Source organism: Pelophylax lessonae (assembly GCF_965119305.1).
Source record: "Pelophylax lessonae genome assembly, chromosome: 4".
In the NCBI taxonomy this organism is placed as follows: Eukaryota; Metazoa; Chordata; class Amphibia; order Anura; family Ranidae; genus Pelophylax; species Pelophylax lessonae.
In genome coordinates, this window is record NC_138771.1 from 667,899,918 (window position 1) to 667,924,349 (window position 24,432).

The following is a 24,432-nucleotide window of genomic DNA, read 5'->3' on the forward strand; positions in this document are numbered from 1 at the left end:
CATCACAGGGACGGGTGGTGAGATTGGTCCATTGTTCAGAAAATGATTGGAGGAAGTGGTGACTCCTGGGAGAGGTATGAGGGCTGCCATTGCAGGCCTCCCTCTGAAAATGCTAGTTACCTGGCTGTGTCCTTGTTCAAACACTGGGACACTATTGTATCCAAAGCATAGACAGGACAGCCAGGGAACTAGCATTCTCAAAGAAAGAATTTAGCAATGACAACCCCCATAAATCTTGACAGATGTCCTTTTACCCCTTGCTGACCATCATCTGTATATATACGGCCCATCAGGAAGAGGTTATACCAAGGTCATGGCCGCAGAAACCGGTGATCGACTGTTTTTCAAAAGCAATCCAGGTGGCTTTACAATGACCGATCACTTTTACAGCACTGTGAAGGATCACCCCCCTCCCCCGTCACTGCCTGCAGTGCTTCCCAGGCTCTCCCAGTCCTCCCAGGAGACCGGGACTGTGGTAAGTGGCCAGGACAGGATCATACTGAGGAGATGGAGGAACACCAGTTCTGTGATCTCCTCTGGGACGAATGAACCCAGAAGTAATAATGATTTAATCACTTCCGGTTTCAGAGCTTCTCCTGTGCCCTCTAGAGGTCAGGGGAAACATTGGAGGGTGTAAGAGACCTTCCCGATCTCTCCATAAAGAGGACCTGTCACTTACCAAAACCTACCACAAGGGGGCCAACCAGTGATGGTTTCTTTATTCCTCATTTTACTGTTTCTATTCACCACTTTCGGGCCGCCCACCGTGTATTTACATCGCTACTTTGATGTTATATACCGGAGTTATGGCAGCAGATAGCCACCATAACCTCGCTATATTTATAAACGGTGGGCGGTCCGCTTTACCTTAACCACTTAAGCCCCGGAAGATTTTACCCCCTTCCTGACCAGGCCCTATTTTGCGATTCAGCACTGCGTGAATTTAACGGACAATTGCACGGTCGTGCGACGTTGTACCCAAATGAAATTGACGCCCTTTTTTTCCCACAAACAGAGCTTTCTTTTGGTGGTATTTGATCACCTCTGCGATTTTTACTTTTTGCGCTATAAACAAAAAAAGAGCGTCAATTTTGAAAAAAAAAAAACAATATTTTTCACATTTGTTTATATGAAATTCCCCCAAAAAAATGTAAAAATCAAAATTTTCTAACATTTTTGGCCAATTTGTTTTCTGCTACATATGTTTGGTAAAAAAAAATCGCAATAAGCGTATTTTGATTGGTTTGCACAAAAGTTATTGCGTTTACTAAGGGAAAGATTTCTGTCATTTTTGGTGTTTTTTTTTTTTTTTAACGAGTGACGGCGGCGATCTACGTTTTTGTTTGCAGGACTGCGACATTGGGGCGGACAGATGGGACCCTTGACTGACATTTTTGACACTTTTGGGGGTACCAGTGACATTACTACAGTAATCAGTGCTATACATATGCACTGTTACTGTAAAAATGACACTGGCAGGGAAGGGGTTAACTTAGAGATGCAGGGGTTAATATGTCTCTAGGGGCGTGTTTCTAACTGTAAAGGGGCGTGGCTTTTCATGTAACCACAGAGATATACGATCCTACATAGCAGGATCGTATGATCTCTGCACTTACACCAGGGAAAATGACAAGCGGCTTTGTTTACATTAGCCACCTGCCTTTCTCCCTCTGCACGGGACGATCGCGAGTGACCGGCAGACATCGGGTCCGCCGGTCACACGCGTGGACTTGTTAGGAAACGAGCGGGTGCGGGAGCGCGCCTCCGGCGGCACGCGCTTGCCCCCTAGAGGCTCACAGGCTAGTGACGTAGTCCTACGTCACTTTGCCTGTACGGGGCTGACTGCCGCAGTAAATAGTCGTGCGGTGGTCGGCAAGCGGTTAAAAGTGGTCCAGTAGCAGATTCACCATGGGATCACTTTTATGGGAGGTGGGGGAGGTGCCCCCCCCACGCGCCATCACTTCCACTGCTTATCAGAGAGATTGGTAGCAGTGAAAAGGATCCGATCCGGTGTACAGATGGGCAGGAAGAGCAAGATGGACCCCACTCCACTCCACTCTGTGCCTTTGGAGGAGCGGAGTGACGTCACTTCCGCCCTCCGGCATTAAAAGGGCCCATTTTTTCTTCTTTAAAAAAACATAAAAATTACTCTTTTTTATTTTTTTCATTGCTTTTTAGTGTAGATGTGAGATGTGAGGTTTTTTTGACCCCAGATCTCACATTAAAGAGGACCTGTCCTGATTATTTCTATTATAAGGGATGTTTACATTTCTTGTAATAAGAATAAAAGTGATTTTTTTTTTTTTCATAGGGACAGTGTAAAAAATAAAATAAAATAAAAGGTAAAATAAATTAGAAAAAAATAATTTAAAGCGCCCCCTCCCTCCGAGCTCACGCGCAGAAGCGAACGAATACGCAAGTTGCGCCCACATATGTAAACGGTATTTAAACCACTCATGTGAGGTATCGCTGCAATCGTTAGAGTGAGAGCAATAATTCTATCCCCAGACCTCCTCTGTAACTTTAAACTGGTAACCTGTAGAAATGTTTAAATTGTCACCTATGGAGATTTTTAAGTACCAAAGTTTGGTATTCCACGAGCGTGCGCAATTTTTAAACATGACATGTTAGGTATCAGTTTACTCTGCGTAACATCATCTTTCATATTATAGAAATTGGGCTAACTTTACTGTTTTATTGTTTTTTAATTGAAAAAAGTGTATTTTTAAAAAAATAAGAAATTGCATTTGTAAGACCGCTGCGCAAATACGGTGTGACATAAAGTATTGCAACGATTGCCATTATATTCTCCAGGGTCTCTGCTAAAAATATATATATAATGTTTGGGGGTTCTAAGTAATTTTCTAGCAAAAAATACAGATTTTATCTTGTAAGCAACAAATGTCAGAAATAGGTTTAGGTGGTTAATGTCGGCAGTTTTCAGTTCTGGAAATACACGTCTCCTTCATACAGGAGAGAATTCTGGGAAATCTCTGGCAGAAAACATGAGCAGGAATGAGTCTGCCCAATCTCCTGTTATATGATAATAGCAGACCATTAGCTGGGACTCTCCCTGGCTTGTCTTATCTTATCTCCGCTTTATCACATAATGCTGATACAAAAGTCTACATTGAAATGTAAAGTGATGTATTATTATATTATGGTGGGGGGGTGATGGAGGTGCAACATTTTGAAAAAAAAAAGTTTTTCTTAGTTTCTGTTATAAAAATTTAGCAAATTGTTCAGCGCTGCCACACTTTGAATGGCAATTACTCACTGTACCCAGATTAATTTTATACCATTTCTTTTAAATAGATAGAGCTTTATTTTGGTTATATTTAATCACCACAACTTTTTTTTTTCTTTTTTTCTATATAATAGAAAAAAGACAAAACATTTTGAAAAAAATGTTTTTTTCTTAGTATAAAATTTAGCACATTTGTCAGCGCTGTCACACTTTGAATGACAATTACTCGGGCATGCAACACTATACCCAGATGAATTTTATATAATTTCTTTGAAATAGATAGAGCTCTCTGTCGGTTATATTTAATAGCTGTTTTTTTTTTTCCAATATAAGAGAAAAAAGACTAAAAATTTTGAAAAAAAGAAAGTTTTTCTTAATTTCTGTTATAAAATGTAGCTAATTTTTCAGAGCTGTCACATTTCAGTGACAATTACTCGGGCATGCAACACTGTACCCAGATGAATTTTAGATAATGCCTTTTAAATAGAGATTTCTTTTGGTTATATGTAATCACCACTGATTTTTTTTCCTATATAAGGGGAAAAAAGACAACATTTTGAAAAAAAAAAAATTGTTTTCTTAATTTCTGTTATAAAATTTAGCAAATATTTCAGCGCTGTCACACTTTGAATGAAAATTATTCGGTCATGCAACACTGTACTCAGATTAATTTTATATAATTTATTTTAAGTGGATAATGCTTTCTTTTAGTGATATTTATTCACCACTGACAAAAAAATTTGAAAAAAAAAGTTTTTCTTAATTTCGGTTATAGAATTTTGCAAATAAATAATCTTTCTTCATAAATTTAGGCCAAAATGTATTCTGCTGAATTCCTTTGGTAAAAATAGGCCATATTATTGTATATTATTCAGTCTTAGTAGTAGAATTATTAGTATATTATTTAGTCTATGTGAAAGTTGTAAAGTCTACAAACTATGGGATATATACGAGGGGTCTTCAAAAAGTTTCCGCACTTTTATATTTTTATTGGAAACGGTGAGGGCGGGAGGAGTGGTCATTGGGCGTGTCTGAGAGTGTCATGTGACTCGTCTGTCTGGCAGGCTGGCTGACCTTGCAGTTTAGTATAAGAGTTGTCACACTGTGGTGAAGATGGCTGAGAAACATATAAAAAAAAAAAAAAGGGTGGAAAGTTTTTGAAGAACCCTTGTATTTGAAAATTGATCAGTCCTGATGTACTGACAGATAGAAGTTAGGCAACCGCACTCCAACTTGAGAGTTTGAAATGAATAAAATCCATTTATTGAAGATTCAAAAAATCCATAGTGACAAAAAATCAGAGACAGGGGACAAACACGGTTAACGAGTTTCGGGAAAATCATATTCGCTTAGTCATAACCATGGGGATACATGTGGAGATGCTGCCTAAATAGTGGACTGCAACCAAAAAGCCAATTTCCATTAATTAGGTGCAAGGTTGAAAACCATGAAATGCTGATTGCCAACAAGAGTGGAACAGGGCAGATTTCCATAATAGAAAAGAACGGAAAGACTCCACATGAATGAAACTGATGTACCGACGGCCATTATTATTATATCTCATTATTCTTTAGGTCCTAAAATGCCAGGACAGTACAAATACCCCCCAAATTACAAATTTTTGGGAAGTAGACAGTCCAAGGTATTTAGTAAGAGGCATGGAAAATTTTTTGTAATTTTTTTTGTAATTTTTGTAATTTTCTGTCACAATTTTTTTTGGAAAATTAAGAAATTAAATAAAATGTGTTTTTTTTTTCTCACAAAGTTGTCACTTTAACAATTTATTTCTCACACACAGCATGGGCATACTTATAATTACACCTCAAAATACATTCTACCCCAAAATACATTCTAAACCTCCCAAGTAAGGGGATAACACATGTTACATAGTTACATAGTTGGTAAGGCTGAAAAAAGACACCAGTCCATGCAGTTCAGCCTGTGGTGTGTGAGTGTGTGTGTGTTTATGTCAATAGTACATTGTATATCTCTGTATGTTGTGCTCGTTAAGGTGCCCTTCTAATAGTTTTTTAAACTGTCAACAGTCCCTGCTGATACCACTGTTTGTTGAAGAGAATTCCACATCCTTACTTCACTGACTGTAAAGAACCCTCTACACAGTTTAAGGTTAAACACCTTCTCTGCCAAATTTAGTGAATGGCCGCGGTTTTTTTTTTAATTCCCTTTCACTGAAAAGTTTTTTCCCCATGCCAGGGTTACCTAACATAGGTATATATCTCATAGTTTGTGTGAAACCTTTTCACAGCTTGGATGCATGGAGGGACCCAAAATCCAAGGAGTACTTTTTTTGGCTTTTAAAGAGCATAAATTTTGTATCAAATTTTTTGACTACCTATCATATTTCTTAAGATACTGAAGTGCCAGGACAAGAGAAACACCCACAAAATGACCACATTTTGGAAAATATATTTTCTAAGAGGCATGGTGAGTCTTTTGAAAATATAATTTTTTTTCTGCAAGTTTTTGGAAAATGCAGAAAGAAAATGAAAATGTACTTTTTGCACAAAGTTGTCAGTAAGATATTTTTCACACACAGCATGGACATAGAATTACACCCCAAAACACTTTCTACTGCTCCCGAGTATGGGGATATCACATGTGTGAGACTTTTTCACAGGTAATCCACATAAAGGAGCCCAAAATCCAAGGAGCACCTTCAGGCTTTCTAGGGGCATAAATTACACTTCTAATTTCCTGACTACCTATTCAATTTTTGGAGGCCCTAGAACACCAGGAGAGGAGAAACACCCACAAAATGACCCCATTTTGGAGCATAAACACCCCAAGGTATTTCTAAGAGGCCTGGTGAGTCTTTTAAAACACATTTTTGGAAAATGCAGAAAGAAAATGAAAATAAAAACATCAAGTTGTCAATTTAATATGATATTTTAGGATACAGATTCAGGATACCACATGTGTGAGACTTTTTCAATGTTTGAAATGATTATGTACAGTACATTGTATCTTGTGTATCACACAATGTAACAACTTGTATCAAAACCAATTTACTGTAATGGTCCCCTCTGTATGAGTGGTCAGGGAATATAGCTCAGTGTAGCGTCACCTATAGCAGTACCAGTTCCTATAATCCAAGCAAACCTAGCCTACTGGGGATCAGGAACACTGTTGCTGGCTATACTGGTCTGAAGACACGGAGACTGGTGTGGTGGTGATTGGGAAACTTTTGCGGACTGCATTGGTCTTGTGTGGTGGCAATCAGGAACACTGTTTCTAGCTACACTGATTTGGAACTCTGTGACTGGCTGCACTATTAGGGCTCGTTCACGTATGAGGTTGTGAGAAGGTAAAATCATGCAGTTGAGCTACTTTTTTATAGCCCCCCCCCCAACCGCTATCCACTTTAGATGGAAATACAGCAGCTGGGGGTGTACACATGCCGCAGCTGTGACACTTTGCTTTGCAGTTTTGGCAGGAATTTTACCTCCTGCTGCAAATGAATGGGGGTGTTTGTGTGGGTTCCAAAGGGTTAAAGCAGGCAGTAAGGAGGCGATACAAAGCCTCCCCACTGCCTGACAAATGATCTCTGAAGAGTGATCCAAACACAGATCCTTCTTTAGAGAGCACCGCACATATGAGCCTGGCCTTTTGGTGACGCTGGGACTGCTGTGGTGGTGAATGGGAACACTGTGGCTGGCTGCACTACTGAGGCTGTGATCAGAGATAGTGGCCGGCTGCATTGACATACAGTGATATCAGAGAAGCCAGCCACTGTACATGATTACCACCATAGCAGTACATACAATGTCATCATAGTGACACTATGCAGTCTCAGTCACTGTAAGAAACATTCACTTTGACAGTTGATCGCTGAGAGAGGAAAAACACATCAGAGGCTGCAGGCGTGTGTGATCGCTGTGATTTCATTGTCTCTGTACCCCCCTCTGTACCCCCACCCTGTACCCCCACTATGTGATCTTCTCTGTACTCCACTCTGTATCCCTCTCTGTATCCCTCTCTGTACCCCTCTCTGTGACCCGCTCTGTACCCCGCCCTCTGATCCACTCTGCTCGAAGGCCTATAGGCACAGGATCAGGAAGATGTTCTAAAACTCAAAAAAATAGGAAGCTTCTGCTGGTTGTTTATCTACAATGCCAGGTGAGAGGTGGTTAATGATGGTCTGGTATAGATAATAAAGGGGGACCCCAGGAAAAAATATGGCATGGGGTTCCCTCAAAAAAATACATGCTAGATATGGGGGGGGGTGGCCTGCAGCAGAGTGAGACAGGTGAATAACACCGGAGCTCTGTCCAGGGCAAGTGTGAAAGCAGCAACACCAGGACACCTACAGCTACTGCCTGTGACAGTGGAAAATGCAGGAAGGACACCGCAACATATGGAGTTCTTCTCCATCCATAACTCAGGAGAGGACAAGATGGCACCGGTGGTCAGCATGCTGAGCAGTGGCTGTTCTCCCCTGCCTCTAGCAGTGGCCATGCAGACTACCTGAGGAGAAGCAAAAGGGAAGGAGGACTAAATGTGAGGGGATCCCCACAACCGCTGAGGTCACCCTCCACCAGCAGCCCTGAGAAAACCAAGTCAAGAGGCGAGACATATTTTGCACTCATGGAATGACACCAGGTTGTTACTCTGGCTGCAAGATTTTCAAACTTCTGACCAGCCTCTATCAGACACTACTCCGAAAGAGAGGCTTTTATCATGAAAAAGCTCACTACATACTGATATGACATCCATGATGGTAAATCTTAAACAGGATATGAACTTCAACTCAATAAAGCAGTCCTGTCACATACCTGGTTGGAGGCCGAGGGAACAAAAGGGCTTCCCTTGCAGGTAAGATCCAAGCAACCCCGGATGCAATGACAGGAAGTGCAAGACTCATAGAAGTGTGGCTGCCATTAGGTTGGTCTGCCGAGAGCTGCTTCAGGAATTGTCCAGCAAAGTGGTTAGGAGTTCAAAGTCAGGTGGTCAGGAGTGACTACAGGAACACAGCGAACACTTGTGGTAGAGTAGGCCTAATGCTCAGCAAGTGATATAACCCCCATCAAAGAATCATGGTCAGGCTGGTGGGGTGGAACTAGAGAAGCATAGTCAAGTTCGAGATCCAAGCTGGGGTCATATACGGGAGGTCAACAGGATGTGAAGCAGAAGCGTAATCAGGAACGGAGCCAAGGTCATGTGCAGGAATCAAGAGGAGAAGGCAGGAGAGTGGTCAGGAGGCAAGCCAGAGACATACATGAGCAGTCAGAAGAGTAATTTACACAAGCCAGGGTCACAACAAGAGGTCAAGCAGAGGGATGTCAAGAGGCAGGTTCAGTAATGAGGAATCAAGACAACAAAGGATACACAGGACCAAGGAGCACAGGAATGCTGAAGATCATCCAGCAGTCCTCTGTCACTGCTTCCTTCCTTAAATAGGGCATTTCGTGCCAGTTCTGGAATTGGACGTGTGCACACACAAGGCATCTGTGCACATTTATGTGCAAATGGCCACCTCCATGTAGGATAATGACATGTGCCAGGTCTGTGTCAGTGTTGCCAACCCCCCGGAGGGAAATTTACTGGCAGAACGTCCAAAATTTACGGACGGCACCAATTTTTTACTGACATGGCAAAAATGTACATAAACAGGCTTTTTTCAGTGCTAAACAGTGCAAATATCAATACTTAAACTATAAACATGTAGATAGTGCTATTAGCAATGTGTTTAGGTTAAACAAAAGTCAAAAAACATATTTCTCCATTTACATGAATATCAGGTTAATCTAACCCAGCCAGCACAGTGTTCCCCCATATATCAGAGTGTGCAGGATTTCCCTTAAAGTGACATAAAGAGGAATGCTGCAGATCTTGATTTAAGGGGGAACTCTGATTTAAGTGGGTGCTCTGGTGACCAGAAACCGCCTTATATCAGAGTGCACTGCATTGCCCTTTACATCAGAGTTCCCTTTTATATCAGGGTCCGCAGAGTTCCCCCTTGCCCTGTAAGGGGAGAATCCTGCAGACTGATGTAAAGGGGAATGCCAGGAACTCTGATGTGGGGGGCAATCTGGTGACCAGAGACCACCTTCCACAGAGTGAATACATTAAGATATGGGGGAGTTACTAATATAGAGGGTTCTTTATATCAGTGCCCCCTTACATCAGTGACCCCCCCATCAGACTGGTCTGGCGGCGCTGTCACTGACCTCCTCTCAGGTGCACTGTGCAGGGCTCAATCAGACGGCTCTGGTCTCCACTCTGCAGGCTCCACACATCTGACTTCTCCCGTGACCCCCATCCCGGCGGCGCTCTCATCTTGACTCCTCTCCAGAGTCCAGACTCCCCTGCAAACATGATAAAAGACAAGAGATGGTTAGAGACTGCGGACATGGTACACGGGGGGTGGTCAGAGGCTGCGGACATGGTACAGGGGGGTGGTCAGAGACTGTGGACATGGAACAGGAGGTGGTCAGAGACTGCGGACATGGTACAGGGGGGTGGTCAGAGGCTGCGGACATGGTACAGGGGGGTGGTCAGAGACTGCGGACATGGAACAGGAGGTGGTCAGAGACTGCGGACATGGTACAGGGGGGTGGTCAGAGACTGCGGACATGGAACAGGAGGTGGTCAGAGACTGTGTACATGGAACAGGAGGTGGTCAGAGACTGCGGACATGGTACAGGGGGGTGGTCAGAGACTGCGGACATGGAACAGGAGGTGGTCAGAGACTGTGTACATGGAACAGGAGGTTGTCAGAGACTGTGTACATGGAACAGGAGGTGGTCAGAGACTGCGGACATGGTACAGGGGGGTGGTCAGAGGCTGCGGAAATGGTACAGGGGGGTGGTCAGAGACTGCGGACATGGAACAGGAGGGTGGTCAGAGACTGCGGACATGGTACAGGGGGGTGGTCAGAGACTGCGGACATGGAACAGGAGGTGGTCAGAGACTGCGGACATGGAACAGGAGGTGGTCAGAGACTGCGGACATGGTACAGGGGGGTGGTCAGAGACTGCGGGACCCATCTTACTCTATTAATACTGAGATAGCCTCATTGGGGATGGAATTTTAGCACTGCCACTGTATAGCCCCCTGGGATCACAATTAAGAGTAAAGTGCTTGTCCCACGATCAGATGGTCAGACAGACTCACATTTAAAAGTACCGAATCTGACTGGCACACAGCAGTGGAGACTAGAGGACAATAACACAACACAAGCACTGGGATTTGGCAATGGCAACACTGACCGGACCGCTCTGAGTCTCTGACTCCTTCCAGCACTCACAGGGCTCCAGAGTCCAGCTTCTGCATTGCTTCAACTCCCGCTCGGCTCCGAGTCCTGCATCCTGGCGTGGCGCCATGACATCATCATTTGCCTCCTGTCCTGCTGAGTCCCGACCAGTAAGCGCGCCACACAGCCTCTGCCAGTCCCGCCCCCTCCCCCCGGGCTTGGGCCCTGCCGGCCGAATGCAGCTGTGCAGCATCGGAATCGGTCGGATAATGAGATGATCATCTCGGGCATCTCCGGAACTGCGCATGCGCAGTTCCGAGGTGAGCCGGTCACAGCTATTTTTACTGGCACTTTTCTCCTGCTACGGGCATTTACGGGCAAGAGAAAAGTGCCCTGTTTTTGCGGGCTGTCCGTAAATATACGGACGGTTGGCAACACTGGTCTGTGTCTTTGCGCATGCACAACTCAGCTCTGGACAATGCCCTGATTAGCTCATAATTAACTTGTGGACTCCCACAATGAAGTGATTTATTACCTATGTCATGCCTTCAGCTTGAAAATAATTAATTCCATTGGAACTTGTAATACCAATCTGGTCCACAAGATGCCACTGTGACATAGACTGTTATACAGCACTTTATGGTACTTCCTGTTTTCTATTGCTGGATTAGTTCCTCCCCTCTCTGAGGAGAATGTCGTTTAGATTTACCTCAGGAAAGAGCAGACAGAATCTGAGGTTCCTGTGGGAAGATTCCTGAACCCCTTTTGAAGCATCGCTGGTATGCCTATGAACTGTTGGTTATATACTCAATGCATATAGTGTTAATGTTTGTATACTGATTGTATGCCTTTATATGTTTATTTACAGTTTCACCTATTCACAATCCTATTCGCATTTCCATCTGACTTGTAACCTGTTCATGTGACTACTATTCGTTCATTGGAATAAAGAAAGTTACAAAAGGACTGGTTATTGCAGGATTAAGGTTTAGCTGTATGTTAAGCTGCACACGCCTGGGGCATACGTGTAGTGAGAACAGAACAGTGAAACAGCGGCTTCCAGCAAGTGGGATTTAGGACAGAGACTATACAGAGGCCTGCTACCCTGCCAGCGCAGTCATCTGCATATGCAATACAGCAGTCTCTACACAGTCAAGCATTCCTGCACGCAACATGTCACATAGCCAGACATCCTCACTCAAGACAAGGTCCCGAGTTTCCGGCTCCTCTAGATCTTCCTCCGCAAGCAATGCACTCGCCATAGCACGTGCAAAAGCTGAAGCCGCCAAGGCCGGAGCAGCCTTTGCTGAGCAAGAAATGCAAATTAAACATGAGAAAGTGAGGTTAAAGAAAGAGGCAGAGGAAGCCCTCTTAAAAACAAAGACTGAGGCCGAAGAAGCCCTCCTAAAAGTGAGACTAAAGAAAGAAACTGAGGAAGCCCTCCTGAAAATGCAGAAAGAGGCAGAGGAGGCCCTGCTAGAAGTAGCCCTAGAGAAACTGACTGTAGAGAAGGAAGCAGCAGCAGCCATAGCTGAAGCAGACACCTTAGTATTAGCTGTATACCTGAGAAGTGAACGCAGCAGACGCAGCAATATTCTCGATCCAGCAGCTGAAACTCAAAATTCTCTACAACAAACTTCAGATTACATCAATCAACATTTTAAAACAAGCAGTGTCAAAGATGACATCAAAGAGGCAAGCCAAAGACACTACACGGTACCGCCGCAAGCCAGTGACAAGCCTCAAGCCGGCAAACGGGAGAAATCTGTGCAAAGTGACGTCTCATGCGACAGACTCCCCATAAGTGAGATAATGGAATCACCTTCTAATCACCCTCCAGAACCAACGTCCAAGCCAGAACGGTACTGTGACGGAACTCGCCGTCACTGAGACTGAAAAAACTATGTGACAGATAAATTGATGATTTGGACTGCTTAAGTTGATCAGACTTGTAACAGATGCATGCCATCAGCTCAAACACCTGTCTTCCATGGATTGTAAATCATGTTGATTTGATCATCTATTGTTTACTGTGGGTTCTCAGTATTTACACTATAATATGTGTATTTGTATCTGTTTTACTTTTGGTGCCGGCAGTCTGGGCTTTCAGGCTGACTTAAGTACGCTGAGCTAATTAGCATGTAAATGATAACCTTGTCTAGATGGGATTAACCATGAGTCAGCTTTACCTCGTTAGCTATTCATTGTGTAATGCTTATGTAAATATTCAGGTCATTGTTCCTGTAGTGACTGTCATGCTTCTCAAGTGTATAAAAATCTGCTGCTTGTTTTAATAAAAGAGTTAGTTGTTTCCAGACACATACAAGCTAAGTTCAGGCTAGTTCTTGTATGGGGGGCGGCTGGAATATCTCTATATGTCCAGACTGGAGGAAGCCTTATACTGACGGAAGACCACAAGCACGGTGTGGGTCGACGGTTCCGTTACATTGGTGGCAAGCGGTGGGATGCTTCCTGCAGTCTGGAACATCCAAACCTCTACCGGGATCCAAGGTCCGGGGAGCAGAAGAGGAGAGGTACAGATATCAGACACAATTCAATCCGATTGGAACTCTGGGAGGAAGCGCTAGCTCGTGAGCAGCGACACCAGGGAAAAATCCTCCCCTCCTTCCAGGAAAGGTACTGGTCGCAGTACGAAGTGCGAATGGTGTTTTTGGGGAGACAACCGCATAAGGAATGGAAAGCTGAGTTAAGCAGGCTGGTCCAGGAGGAGATGCGGTTGGATGAGAGCTATAGAGCCCTCCGCTGGTACGTAACCCAAGTGTGCCCATGGACAGCTAGACTCTGCTCAGTACCAGGCCTGGGCTCCCCTTGCCTGGGAATATCCTGAAGTACTAGCTGACAGTCCAGAAAACCTGACTGAAGAATCGGCAATGTGGCACAGTAATAGTGTGCTTTGCTCACCTGCACCCACGGTTTTGGATGCGGAGGTCTTATGGCGGATGCAGCAAGTGCTGACTCACCTTGACGAACCTGTTTCTGCACAGGACGAGCTTGGATGGAGGAATGCATCTGATCAGCCGCTGGATAAAGGTATGGGAGAAGAGGAAGCCATCTTCATTCCCAAACCACGGATTACAAATTTAATGGACTTTCCATCGGAAGAGGATTTGGATTATAAATCACCTACAAAAGTGTTGGCACTGGGCCCAAGTGCCACCAGTCTGTGTCCTGAACTTTCAGCAATTCCAGAAACTGGGGATTTAATAGACTTTTCTGCTGAGGAGGAACCTCCCAGTGAGCCTGCAGCGGAAGAGCGGGCATCCGGGCACAGCGTGGCTGACCTCTGCCTGCAACAATTGGTGACCCAGCAAGATGTGTGCAAGGCCACTGACTTTTCAGTTTATGTTCCTGCAGAAAAGCTGGCATCAGGGCCTAGCATTACTGAGCTCTGCCCAACACCAACAGCAGCTTCAGCCTCCCAGAGAGAAGAGGCAGCTGACCTGTCTGCTACACCACTGACAGGGACACGGGATTTCAGGCCAGCAGCATCTGTGGAGTTACAAGAAACTTCTACAGCAGAAGCGCTGACAACTGGACAGAGGGTCCAAGACCTCTGCCCCACACCTGCAGCAGTCCCGGAGACCCAGGGTGAGAAGGTGGTGCTCAGTCCCCAGCAGCAGATCAGGATCCAGAGGGAGAAGAGACAAGAGGTTGCCGGAGCAGATTACGTGGAGTTCCCAGCAGAAGTGCTGGCAACAGAGCAGAGTGCTGCTGGCCTCTGCCCTCAACTCACAAGGGATGGATTTCCTGAGCAGGTGGATGAGACTACAATCCCCACCTGTATACCCCAGGGATGCTGGGCAGTCGGCCCAGATCCCCAACAGCATGAGGGAGTGAGCCCAGCCACCCTGTCTTCTCTCCAGCGGCTGAAAGGACTCCAGGGAGAAGGGCCAGTTCACGCTTCTTCCCTACAGCGGGTATGTTCTGCGAGAGAGGCAGAGGTTGGTTGGGTGAGTAATGCTCCTTTTGGGACAATTTGCTTGGGGTACTGTGTGGGTATAGACATTGGGGGGCTGGAACTACAGACTACCTTCAAAGTCAACCCATTTGGGGTCCCCTCCTGTGTTAGTCTCCTTCCAGAAGCAGAGAGATGTGACGGTAGTCACTTTGGTTGGGGGGTCCTTGGAACACAGCTTACCTTAGAGAGGTTGGGAAATACCTCTCTCAACCCCCTAGGCACTTCTTATGTCTAAATCACCCTGTGTCTTTTAGGGACACAGGGTGACCAAGAAGCCCAGTCTGGCCTGCCCAAACCAGACTTCCACAGACTGATTGGCTACGAGAGCTCCATGCGCCTTGCCGGGACAAACTTACAAACTATGTGGAACTTTGTCAAGGAAGTTGCCATGATGGATTGACTCTTTGGGACTTGTTTTTTTTTTTTTTTTTTAAAGCCCGTAGCGTGTGAAACACACTCAAAAGACTTCACCCGGTGCATAAAAAAGTGCACACACACAAACGTGAGGAACACAAAAAGTGCACAGGGTGTGCGAACAAATGGTCTTCCCTCCGAAGAGGTAGGACCCGAACCTCGATCCCCCGGGGCGCAAGACTCCTGACAGGGATTTAAGGTACTCATGGTCTGTCTGGCCGAAACCAGACTGACCCCGTTCTTCAGGGGGACTGCCGAAACAGCCCCCACCGAGTACTAAGTGGGGCTCCCCCGAAGGGAGACCCCATGAGAGAGGGCAGACCAAGCCAAAAGGCCATATCCACCCCCTCCCAAGACTCAAGGTAGGGCCCGAGGACCCACACCCTACAAGTCGTGCAGGTGAAAAAAAGGTGATAGAAAAGTGACAAACTACAAAGAAAAAAATACACACAAACAAAAAGGTGGGGAAAGGGAAGTGGAGAGGTGAATTAGTGCCTAAGTGAAAAACAAAGGCAGGCCTTCCGGCCGGAATAAAAATTCCTCTGGTCGAAGCCAAAAGGCCTTGCCCAAGAGGCAGGTGCTTAAAAAAGTGTGCGTAGGTGCAGTGACCATGGTGGCGAAAAACTCAAGGCGAGCTGCCCCTCACCAGTGAGAATTAAGGCACCCCTGGGCTGCCACCCCAGGGGCACATACACTACGGGCTTTCTCTACCCCGGCCCAAAGGCCAGACCGAGTGTAGCCCTATCCTACCAGGAGGCTTCAGAACTTTGGACAGCTTAGGGAGAACCTGCCTTCAACTGGGGACAAGCCTTTTGCAAGGCCAGATTCAACCCAGGAGGAAAGGCTCCCCCACCGCCACCGCCGTTCCTTACCAATCACATCCAGGAGCAGTACTAACTGGCCGCAGATCCAGTTTTCTCGTTCCCTTCAAACTGGTAGGGGCGGACCCATTCAAATCAGGAAGGCATTGGAACCCTCTGGCTTTCTCTGGTTTGGCCTACTCCGGTCCTCCAGTTACGCCCAGAGCGCCCCGGTTTACTTCGGCCACCACCGATACTAACCTTCAGGTTCCATTCCAACACTGATAAGAACAGATACTACACTTAATCTTAGCCAAAAGGCCGAGAAGCGATTGGGACTTGTTACCCGACGAACTCAGGCACAGACCAGTTGGGGGTCTGGTACCTGGTTCGTCTACCTTTGGGGGGAAGATATGTGACGGAACTCACCGTCACTGAGACTGAAAAAACTATGTGACAGATAAATTGATGATTTGGACTGCTTAAGTTGATCAGACTTGTAACAGATGCATGCCATCAGCTCAAACACCTGTCTTCCATGGATTGTAAATCATGTTGATTTGATCATCTATTATTTACTGTGGGTTCTCAGTATTTACACTATAATATGTGTATTTGTATCTGTTTTACTTTTGGTGCCAGCAGTCTGGGCTTTCAGGCTGACTTAAGTACGCTGAGCTAATTAGCATGTAAATGATAACCTTGTCTAGATGGGATTAACCATGAGTCAGCTTTACCTCGTTAGCTATTCATTGTGTAATGCTTATGTAAATATTTAGGTCATTGTTCCTGTAGTGACTGTCATGCTTCTCAAGTGTATAAAAATCTGCTGCTTGTTTTAATAAAAGAGTTAGTTGTTTCCAGACACATACAAGCTAAGTTCAGGCTAGTTCTTGTATGAGGGGCGGCTGGAATATCTCTATATGTCCAGACTGGAGGAAGCCTTATACTGACGGAAGACCACAAGCACGGTGTGGGTCGACGGTTCCGTTACAGGTACATCAGAGGACAGCTCGGTGCCAGCAAAAGGTATGACTACACACAGCCATCTTACCATGACAACACACAACAGGCTAACCAAGCCACCATAGACTTGGCAAGGTTCTTTGCACGACGCGAGTTAGTCACCAAAGGACTTGAAAAGTTTAATGACCGCCCTGAAAACTACAGAGCCTGGCGGTCATCCTTTCAAAACACTATCAGAGACTTAGGGCTATCTTGCAGCGAAGAGATAGACCTCCTGATCAAATGGCTTGGGAATGAGTCTGCCGAGCACGCCAGGCGAATCAGGACAATAAATATAAACTACCCAGACACTGGTCTTAGAACAATCTGGGATAGACTTGATGAGTGTTATGGTTCAGCAGAAGTAGTAGAAAATGCATTATTTAAAAGACTTGATAACTTTCCCAGAATACCTAGCAAAGCCTACCATAAACTTAGAGAGTTAAGTGACTTGCTAATGGAACTTCAAGTAGCTAAATCTGAGGGAGACTTACAAGGACTTGCATTCCTTGACACAGCCAGAGGTGTCAACCCCATTGTGCAAAAGTTACCCTATAACTTGCAAGAGCAGTGGATTACACATGGATCCCAATATAAAAGACAGCATGATGTTTCATTCCCTCCTTTTTCTGTTTTTGTGGACTTTGTGTGCCAGCAAGCTAAAATAAGAAATGATCCAAGTTTTGATTTTACGCTGTCATGTGCTGCTCCTGTGGGACTTAACCCTCGCAAACCTCCAGTAGCAGTACACAAAACTAACGTGTCTCCTCCAGGTTCCTTTCACAGGTCTGCCAACTTCTCTAACTTAGAGACAAAGGTCAACGATCCTGGTAAGCAGTGTCCCTTGCATCGGAAGACACATCCTCTCCTAAAATGCAGAGCCCTCAGAGAGAAAACCCTGCAGGACCGCAAAGCCTTCCTCAAGGAGAACCACATCTGCTACAGGTGCTGCTCTTCAACATCTCATCTCGCCAAGGACTGTAAGGTCAGTTTAAAATGCACAGAATGGGACAGCTCAGATCACAACACAGGGTTACATCCTGGGCCAGCTCCATGGACTTTACAACACACCCTCAGCACTAGTGAGCACGGCGGGGAGGAGGAGCACACCACCACAACTACACCAGAGGTCATTTCACAATGTACAGAGATCTGCAAAGGAGCCATAGGTGGTAGGTCCTGCTCCAAAATCTGCCTGGTCAGAGTCTACCCAACAGGCCAAAAAGACAAAGCTAGTAAGCTTTATGTAATCCTGGATGACCAAAGTAACAAGTCATTAGCCAGCTCAACTTTCTTTGACATGTTCGGCATTAAAGGCCCCAGCATTCCCTACTTCTTAAAAACTTGTGCAGGAATAGTGGAGACGGCTGGTAGGAGAGCATCTGGCTACCAAATCGAGTCCATCGATGGGCGATCTCGCTTGTCTTTGCCAACTCTTATTGAATGCAATCAGATCCCTGATCATAGATCTGAAATTCCTACACCAGATGTAGCTGCTCATCACCCACACTTGAAACGCATAGCGCATCTGAAACCAGAACTTGATCCTCAGGCTCAGATTATCCTACTCCTTGGGAGAGATATCTTACAAGCCCACAAATCAAGAGCTCAGATTAATGGTCCCAATAACGCTCCTTATGCTCAGAAGTTAGACCTCGGATGGGTCATCATAGGAGATGTCTGTCTAGGAAGCGTGCACAAACCTAACTCCGTTAGCAGCATGCTCACAAATACCCTAGAGAATGGACGTCCCTCTCTTTTCCAGCCATGTCACAACCATTTCCTTGTTAAGGAATCAGCCTACGCAACCCACTCATCTTGTCCCTTCACAAGCCCCACTAGTGACAACTTTGCCTGTGACAGTGACCAAGACCATTTAGGGTGCACAGTCTTTCAGAGAACTAAAGATGACAATCGTGTGGCAATGTCTATTGAAGACAAACTCTTCTTAGAAATAATGGAGCAAGGTCTAGTCAAAGACAGCACAAACAGCTGGGTTGTACCTCTTCCCTTCAGACCACAGAGACAACGCTTATCCAATAACAAAGAACAAGCTTTACAACGTTTTGCTTCCCTTATATGTAATTTGCAAAGAAAGCCCGAGATGAGGGAACATTTATTTTCTTTCATGGGGAAGATCTTTGAGAACGGTCATGCCGAGGTGGCTCCCACCCTAAAGACTCTGAAGAGTGTTGGTATCTCCCTATATTCGGAGTGTACCATCACAAAAAGCCAGGTCAAATCAGAGTAGTGTTTGACTCTAGTGCCAAATACAAGGGTATCTCCTTAAACGATGTCCTCTTGACAGGCCCAGACCTTAACAACAAACTCCTGGGAGTGCTCTTACGCTTCCGCAAAGATTCTATTGCCTTCATAGCTGACATCCAGCAGATGTTCCATTGTTTCTTGGTCAGAGAGGAAGACTGGAACTTCCTAAGGTTCCTTTGGTTCCAAGACAATGATCCTTCAAAAGATATCTCAGAGTATCGCATGAGGGTACACATCTTTGGCAATAGCCCTTCACCTGCAGTCGCTATCTACGGACTCAGACATTCCGCCCAAGAAGGTGAACTTGAGTTTGGCTCAGATGCAAGACAATTCGTAGAGAAAGACTTTTATGTGGATGACTGTTTAAAATCCTTACCTTCCAGTGAGTCTGCAATCGGTCTTCTGAAAAGAGCACAAGAAATGCTCGCTTGTTCCATTCTCAGACTTCACAAGATTGCTTCTAACAGCAAAGAGGTAATGGAAGCTTTCCCTGCTCAAGACCATTCCAGTGATCTAAAGCAGTGGTCCTCAACTCCGGTCCTCAGGGCCCACTAACAGGCCAGATTTTAAGTATTACCTTGGGGAGATGCAGACTAGAGTACTGCAATCACTGAGCAGCAAACTATATCACCTGGGATGTATTTCAGTAATCTTGCAAACCTGGCCTGTTAGTGGGCCCTGAGGACCAGGGTTGAGGACCACTGATCTAAAGGACTTAGATCTGGGTACAGACTCTTTACCTGTACTGCGCAGTCTAGGTCTACTTTGGGACTTGAAATCCGATTCCTTTACCTTCCAAGTAAATGGAGAAGAAAGACCCTTCACCCGCAGAGGTGTCTTGTCTACAATCAATAGCCTGTACGATCCATTAGGATTTGCGGCACCTGTTACAATTCAAGGTAAAGCCTTGCTTAGAGACTTGATTCGTGAAACATCCGATTGGGATGCCCCACTACCCCTTGATAAGAGGAACTCTTGGGTAGAGTGGAGAGACTCTCTATCAGTCTTATCTGATCTCCATGTTTCACGCCCATATGCTCCTGTACCTTCTACAGAGATACAGAGTCAAAACCTTTGTATATTCTGTGATGCTTCTGTCAAGGCAATAGCTGCTGTGGCCTACTTAAGGACTGTTGACACTACAGCGCAATGCCACGTAGGATTCATCATGGGCAAAGCAAAGCTGGCTCCACACCCCGAGCATACTATACCTAGGCTAGAACTTTGTGCTGCAGTACTAGCTGTTGAACTAGCAGAGCTAATAGCCTCAGAGATGGACATTGACCTCAAGGATGTTCAACTCTACACAGACAGCAAGGTAGTTCTAGGCTACATCCACAATGAAACCAGACGTTTCTATGTCTATGTCAACAACAGAGTGTTGAGGATTAGGAGATCCACCATTCCAACACAATGGCACTATGTACCTACTGACTACAACCCTGCAGACCATGCTACAAGAGCTGTTGCTGCATGTAACCTTAAAGACACAACATGGTTTACTGGACCTGCATTCTTGTACGATGCAGAGCAGACCCTTTCTAAAAGTGACACTGTTGAACTAATAGATCCAGACTCAGATACTGACATCCGTCCTGAGATCTCAACATTCCATACTGCAACTTCAGGTTGTCAGCTTAAATCTGACAGATTTACCAGATTCTCAAAATGGAAGACACTTGTTCGAGCTATTTCTTGTCTTATCCATAAAGCTCGCTCCTTTAAAGGTGACTCAAACAGCTGTGACCGCAAGGGATGGCACCATTGCCAAAGGATCAGTTCGGTATTAGAGCTACAGCAGTCTCAGGATCTTATCATCCGCACTGTACAGCATGAAGCCTATGCTAAGGAGATTGACTGTATCTTGAACGGAAAACCTATCCCTAGAGACAGTGCCCTGAGAAAACTTGACCCATTCCTTCATCCAAATGGACTACTTAGGGTAGGTGGTCGTCTAAAGCAAGCCAACCTAGAGTCAGAAGAGAGAAACCCTCTAACAGTTCCTGGTCACCACCACATCGCTCACTTGATTGTGTCACGTCATCACTCCCATGTAAAGTGGAAGTCAAGATCCAGAGAATCAAGGAGACAAAGTTGTTCCTCAGACCAGTTCCTGAACTAGTTTGTTGTTACCATCTGAAGAATAAACAGTGGTATCTGATGATACCAGACAGGGAGTGTCATGCCTTCAGCTTGAAAATAATTAATTCCATTGGAACTAGTAATACCAATCTTGTCCACAAGATGCCACTGTGACATAGACTGTTATACAGCACTTTATGGTACTTCCTGTTTTCTATTGCTGGATTAGTTCCTCCCCTCTCTGAGGAGAATCTCGTTTAGATTTACCTCAGGAAAGAGCAGACAAAATCTGAGGTTCCTGTGGGAAGATTCCTGAACCCCTTTTGAAGCATCGCTGGTATGCCTATGAACTGTTGGTTATATACTCAATGCATATACTGTTAATGTTTGTATACTGATTGTATGCCTTTATATGTTTATTTACAGTTTCACCTATTCACAATCCTATTCGCATTTCCATCTGACTTGTAACCTGTTCATGTGACTACTATTCGTTCACTGGAATAAAGATTTAAGTTACAAAAGGACTGGTTATTGCAGGATTAAGGTTTAGCTGTATGTTAAGCTGCACACGCATGGGGCATACGTGTAGTGAGAATAGAACAACCTACATTAAGTCTGAGTCTGCTGACTTTGAAGAACGCTCCAGGAGGAACAATGTGAGATTTTGAGGCCTTCTTGGATAATTAGTCCCAGCAGATCCAACATTGACTCTCACAACAGTCCCACATTAAATGTCAACAGACGGGGCACATAGGCTACCAAAACCTTCATCTGTAGTGAAAAAATGGCTGTATGAAGTATTAGCACACATCATATTATATGCTGATCTGTCTGTAGCTGGCCAGCTAAAACCTGTCCTAAGTTGCTAATATGATTTACATGTATATACAGCTAGACCTGCTAATAACCTTAATACAGTGCATATGGTTATATGTGAGAGACAAAAGCAGTTATTTATTGTGACTTTATGTTTGGATGTCATATAACAGTTGTATGTTGTGTTCACATAAGCAAAAGGAAATATGCCTGTAAGTTTCATTGTATGCCTGTAAGGTAAGCTCAGACACAGCAGAATTGAAACCAGAAAGCACAACTTTATAACCCATCAGGAGTTTGTGGCCAATCACAGCCAATCTCACACTCAGCAAGAGTCTTGGCCAATTACAGCCAACCTTACACTCATTTTGGTCTAAAAGTTCCATGCTCACTAGCCAGCATTCTCATTCTACCAGAGAGAGGACAGCTGTACAGACACAGATCCACAGAGTCAGTTTTATAGAAGCAAGTGGCCAAAAATAGGTAATTAATACAGTTATATGTGTTCCTATTGTTATTAATGTGATTAGAACTGTATACTGAACTAGTTATGTGTTCACTTGTAGTTCCACCAAACAAACTCAAACTATCGAACCAAACCCAAAATATCAAACAGCAAACAGAATAAAGAGCAAGTAAAACTATTGATTAAGCATCAGATATACCCCTCAGAGAGATCATAAATTGTCTAAACAATTTAAAGTGAAAGTACAGATACTGAAGAGAGAAATAAATCAACCTTTTAATGTAGAATGACAAGATTGAAAAGTTGAACCGCCATTTTGTTATACTTCTTTAACACATGTTTGTACATGGACTGTCTGCTGCAAAAGGGTTAGCGCTATATATGAAGAAAAGTTGAAGTTAATAAAGAAGATATCTTAAGCGTTTGGTGTGCTCTTTAAACCTATTGCTTTCCATAGAACAGTATTAGAGGAATTTATAAAGTAACAGACAGTCTGGTTAGACTGAAGTCAGAGAAATTAAGTTCTTCTAATGCCACAGCGCATAAGGCACTTCATAGTGCTGCGCCTGCCACAGTGGAACTATTTAGCCCTTTGCGGGGGAAGTGATAGTGCTCCTCAACTTGCACAGTAAAGAGCGCATTTGAGCAGCAGAGCTACATAGAGGCCATAGAACGTGTGGTTTAGTCAAACTGCAACCAACTCTTAAAGTGGCAGAACGGCAAAGGCAAGATAGTCACAGAAAGAGCGCCAACCATCTTGCGATTCCTAGAGAGAGAAAAATACGCATGGTGGGAGGCCAAAGTCCAGAGCTAGAGTGCCTGCACCGCTACCCATGGAGAGACCACGTACTGCAGCCAGCTAGTTTCCCGCCACTAGGCCCAAAGCCTTCAGCAGAGCATCGCAAGTCAGCACAGAGCATCGCAATTCAGCGCAAAGCATCGCAAGTCAGAATAGAGCATCAGATCAAGAAAAGACTAGTCTCCTTTAAGATGGATATTTTTTCCAGCAACCTACAGATCACAGTATCCTGCTCTTCAGAATAAGGTCAGAACTTTCCTTTATTACTTATCATTGCAATAGGCTTGACAAGAAAAGAGACATTTTTGTGTTCAGGAATAAAAGGACTGTAAGTAAAAAACAAGAGGCAGTTGTAGTACACAGACTCTAAAGTATTTAATGTGAAAGTCATTTTTACTGCCTGCACCTATTGCATTTAAAGTGAAAGTCATTTTTATTGCCTGTACCTATTGCTATCGCATTTAAAGTGAAAGTCTTCTTAATATTCGTATTGAGTGTTATAGCATTTAGAATAAAAATGTCTAAGTCTAGTATTGCTATGCCAATGTTAGAGGATACAAAGATAGATAAGATAGAAAGTGAAGAGCAAGTGAACCTGTCTCAGGTAGAAGAGTCAGATGCAGCATTAGTCTTGCCCCAAACAAATATATCCCAAACAGATGAACTAAGACGTTCAGAACGTATCAGAACAGCGACCGCAAAGGTGCTGGAAAATTTGGAGCAAGAAGCAGCATTAAAAGGAAAAAAGTTCACCAGAATGTATGATAAGTGGAAATTATACATTAAAGATGTTCGTAGAAGGCTAAAGCAAGAAAGTATAAAAGGAGACTTGAGTGATATTCTAGAGATGATAGAAGAATCTGAATCAGAGCTCATGGCAGCATATGTCAATCTGCGGTCATCCACGACACCTTCCCAGGATATTGTAATGGAACATGGACACATGCACTGCAGTCACTAAAGATTTAATAAAGCTCATGAGAGAACTATCATCTGAAGCTAACTATGATGAAGTTAAGGCAAGAAAGAGAATGAACGAGCTCTTTATGAGAGACTATGCTAGGTCCGTAGGGGGAACCACAATCTCAAGTGGGACTTCCTTCACCAGCAGAAGTGCCAGTAACATATCAGAGTCCTCAAGTACCTTAATAGCCAAAAGAAAGGAACTGGTCGAACAACTCGCTGTCAAGAGAGCGGAAATTGAGATGAAATCTGCCATTGAGGCACAGCGCCTACGAAAAGCTGAAATGGAAGCTAAAATGGAAAGTCTGGAAAGGCTGAAAGAAGTCAAGATTATAGAAGCCAGACTAAGAGTACATGAAGAGGACATGAATAGTAAT

General features: G+C 44.5%; 1 protein-coding gene across 1 annotated transcript in view; it reads left to right on the forward strand.

The window, feature by feature from the left end:
• LOC309553086 (uncharacterized protein) overlaps window positions 1-24,432 on the forward strand; it is a gene marked incomplete at both ends in the record, with an annotated part of 111,974 nt that overhangs the window by 40,282 nt on the left and 47,260 nt on the right. Inside the window, 1 exon segment of the mRNA XM_082253985.1 lies at window positions 4,060-4,088. Within this exon segment, the coding sequence (XP_082110111.1) occupies window positions 4,060-4,088 (29 nt within the window).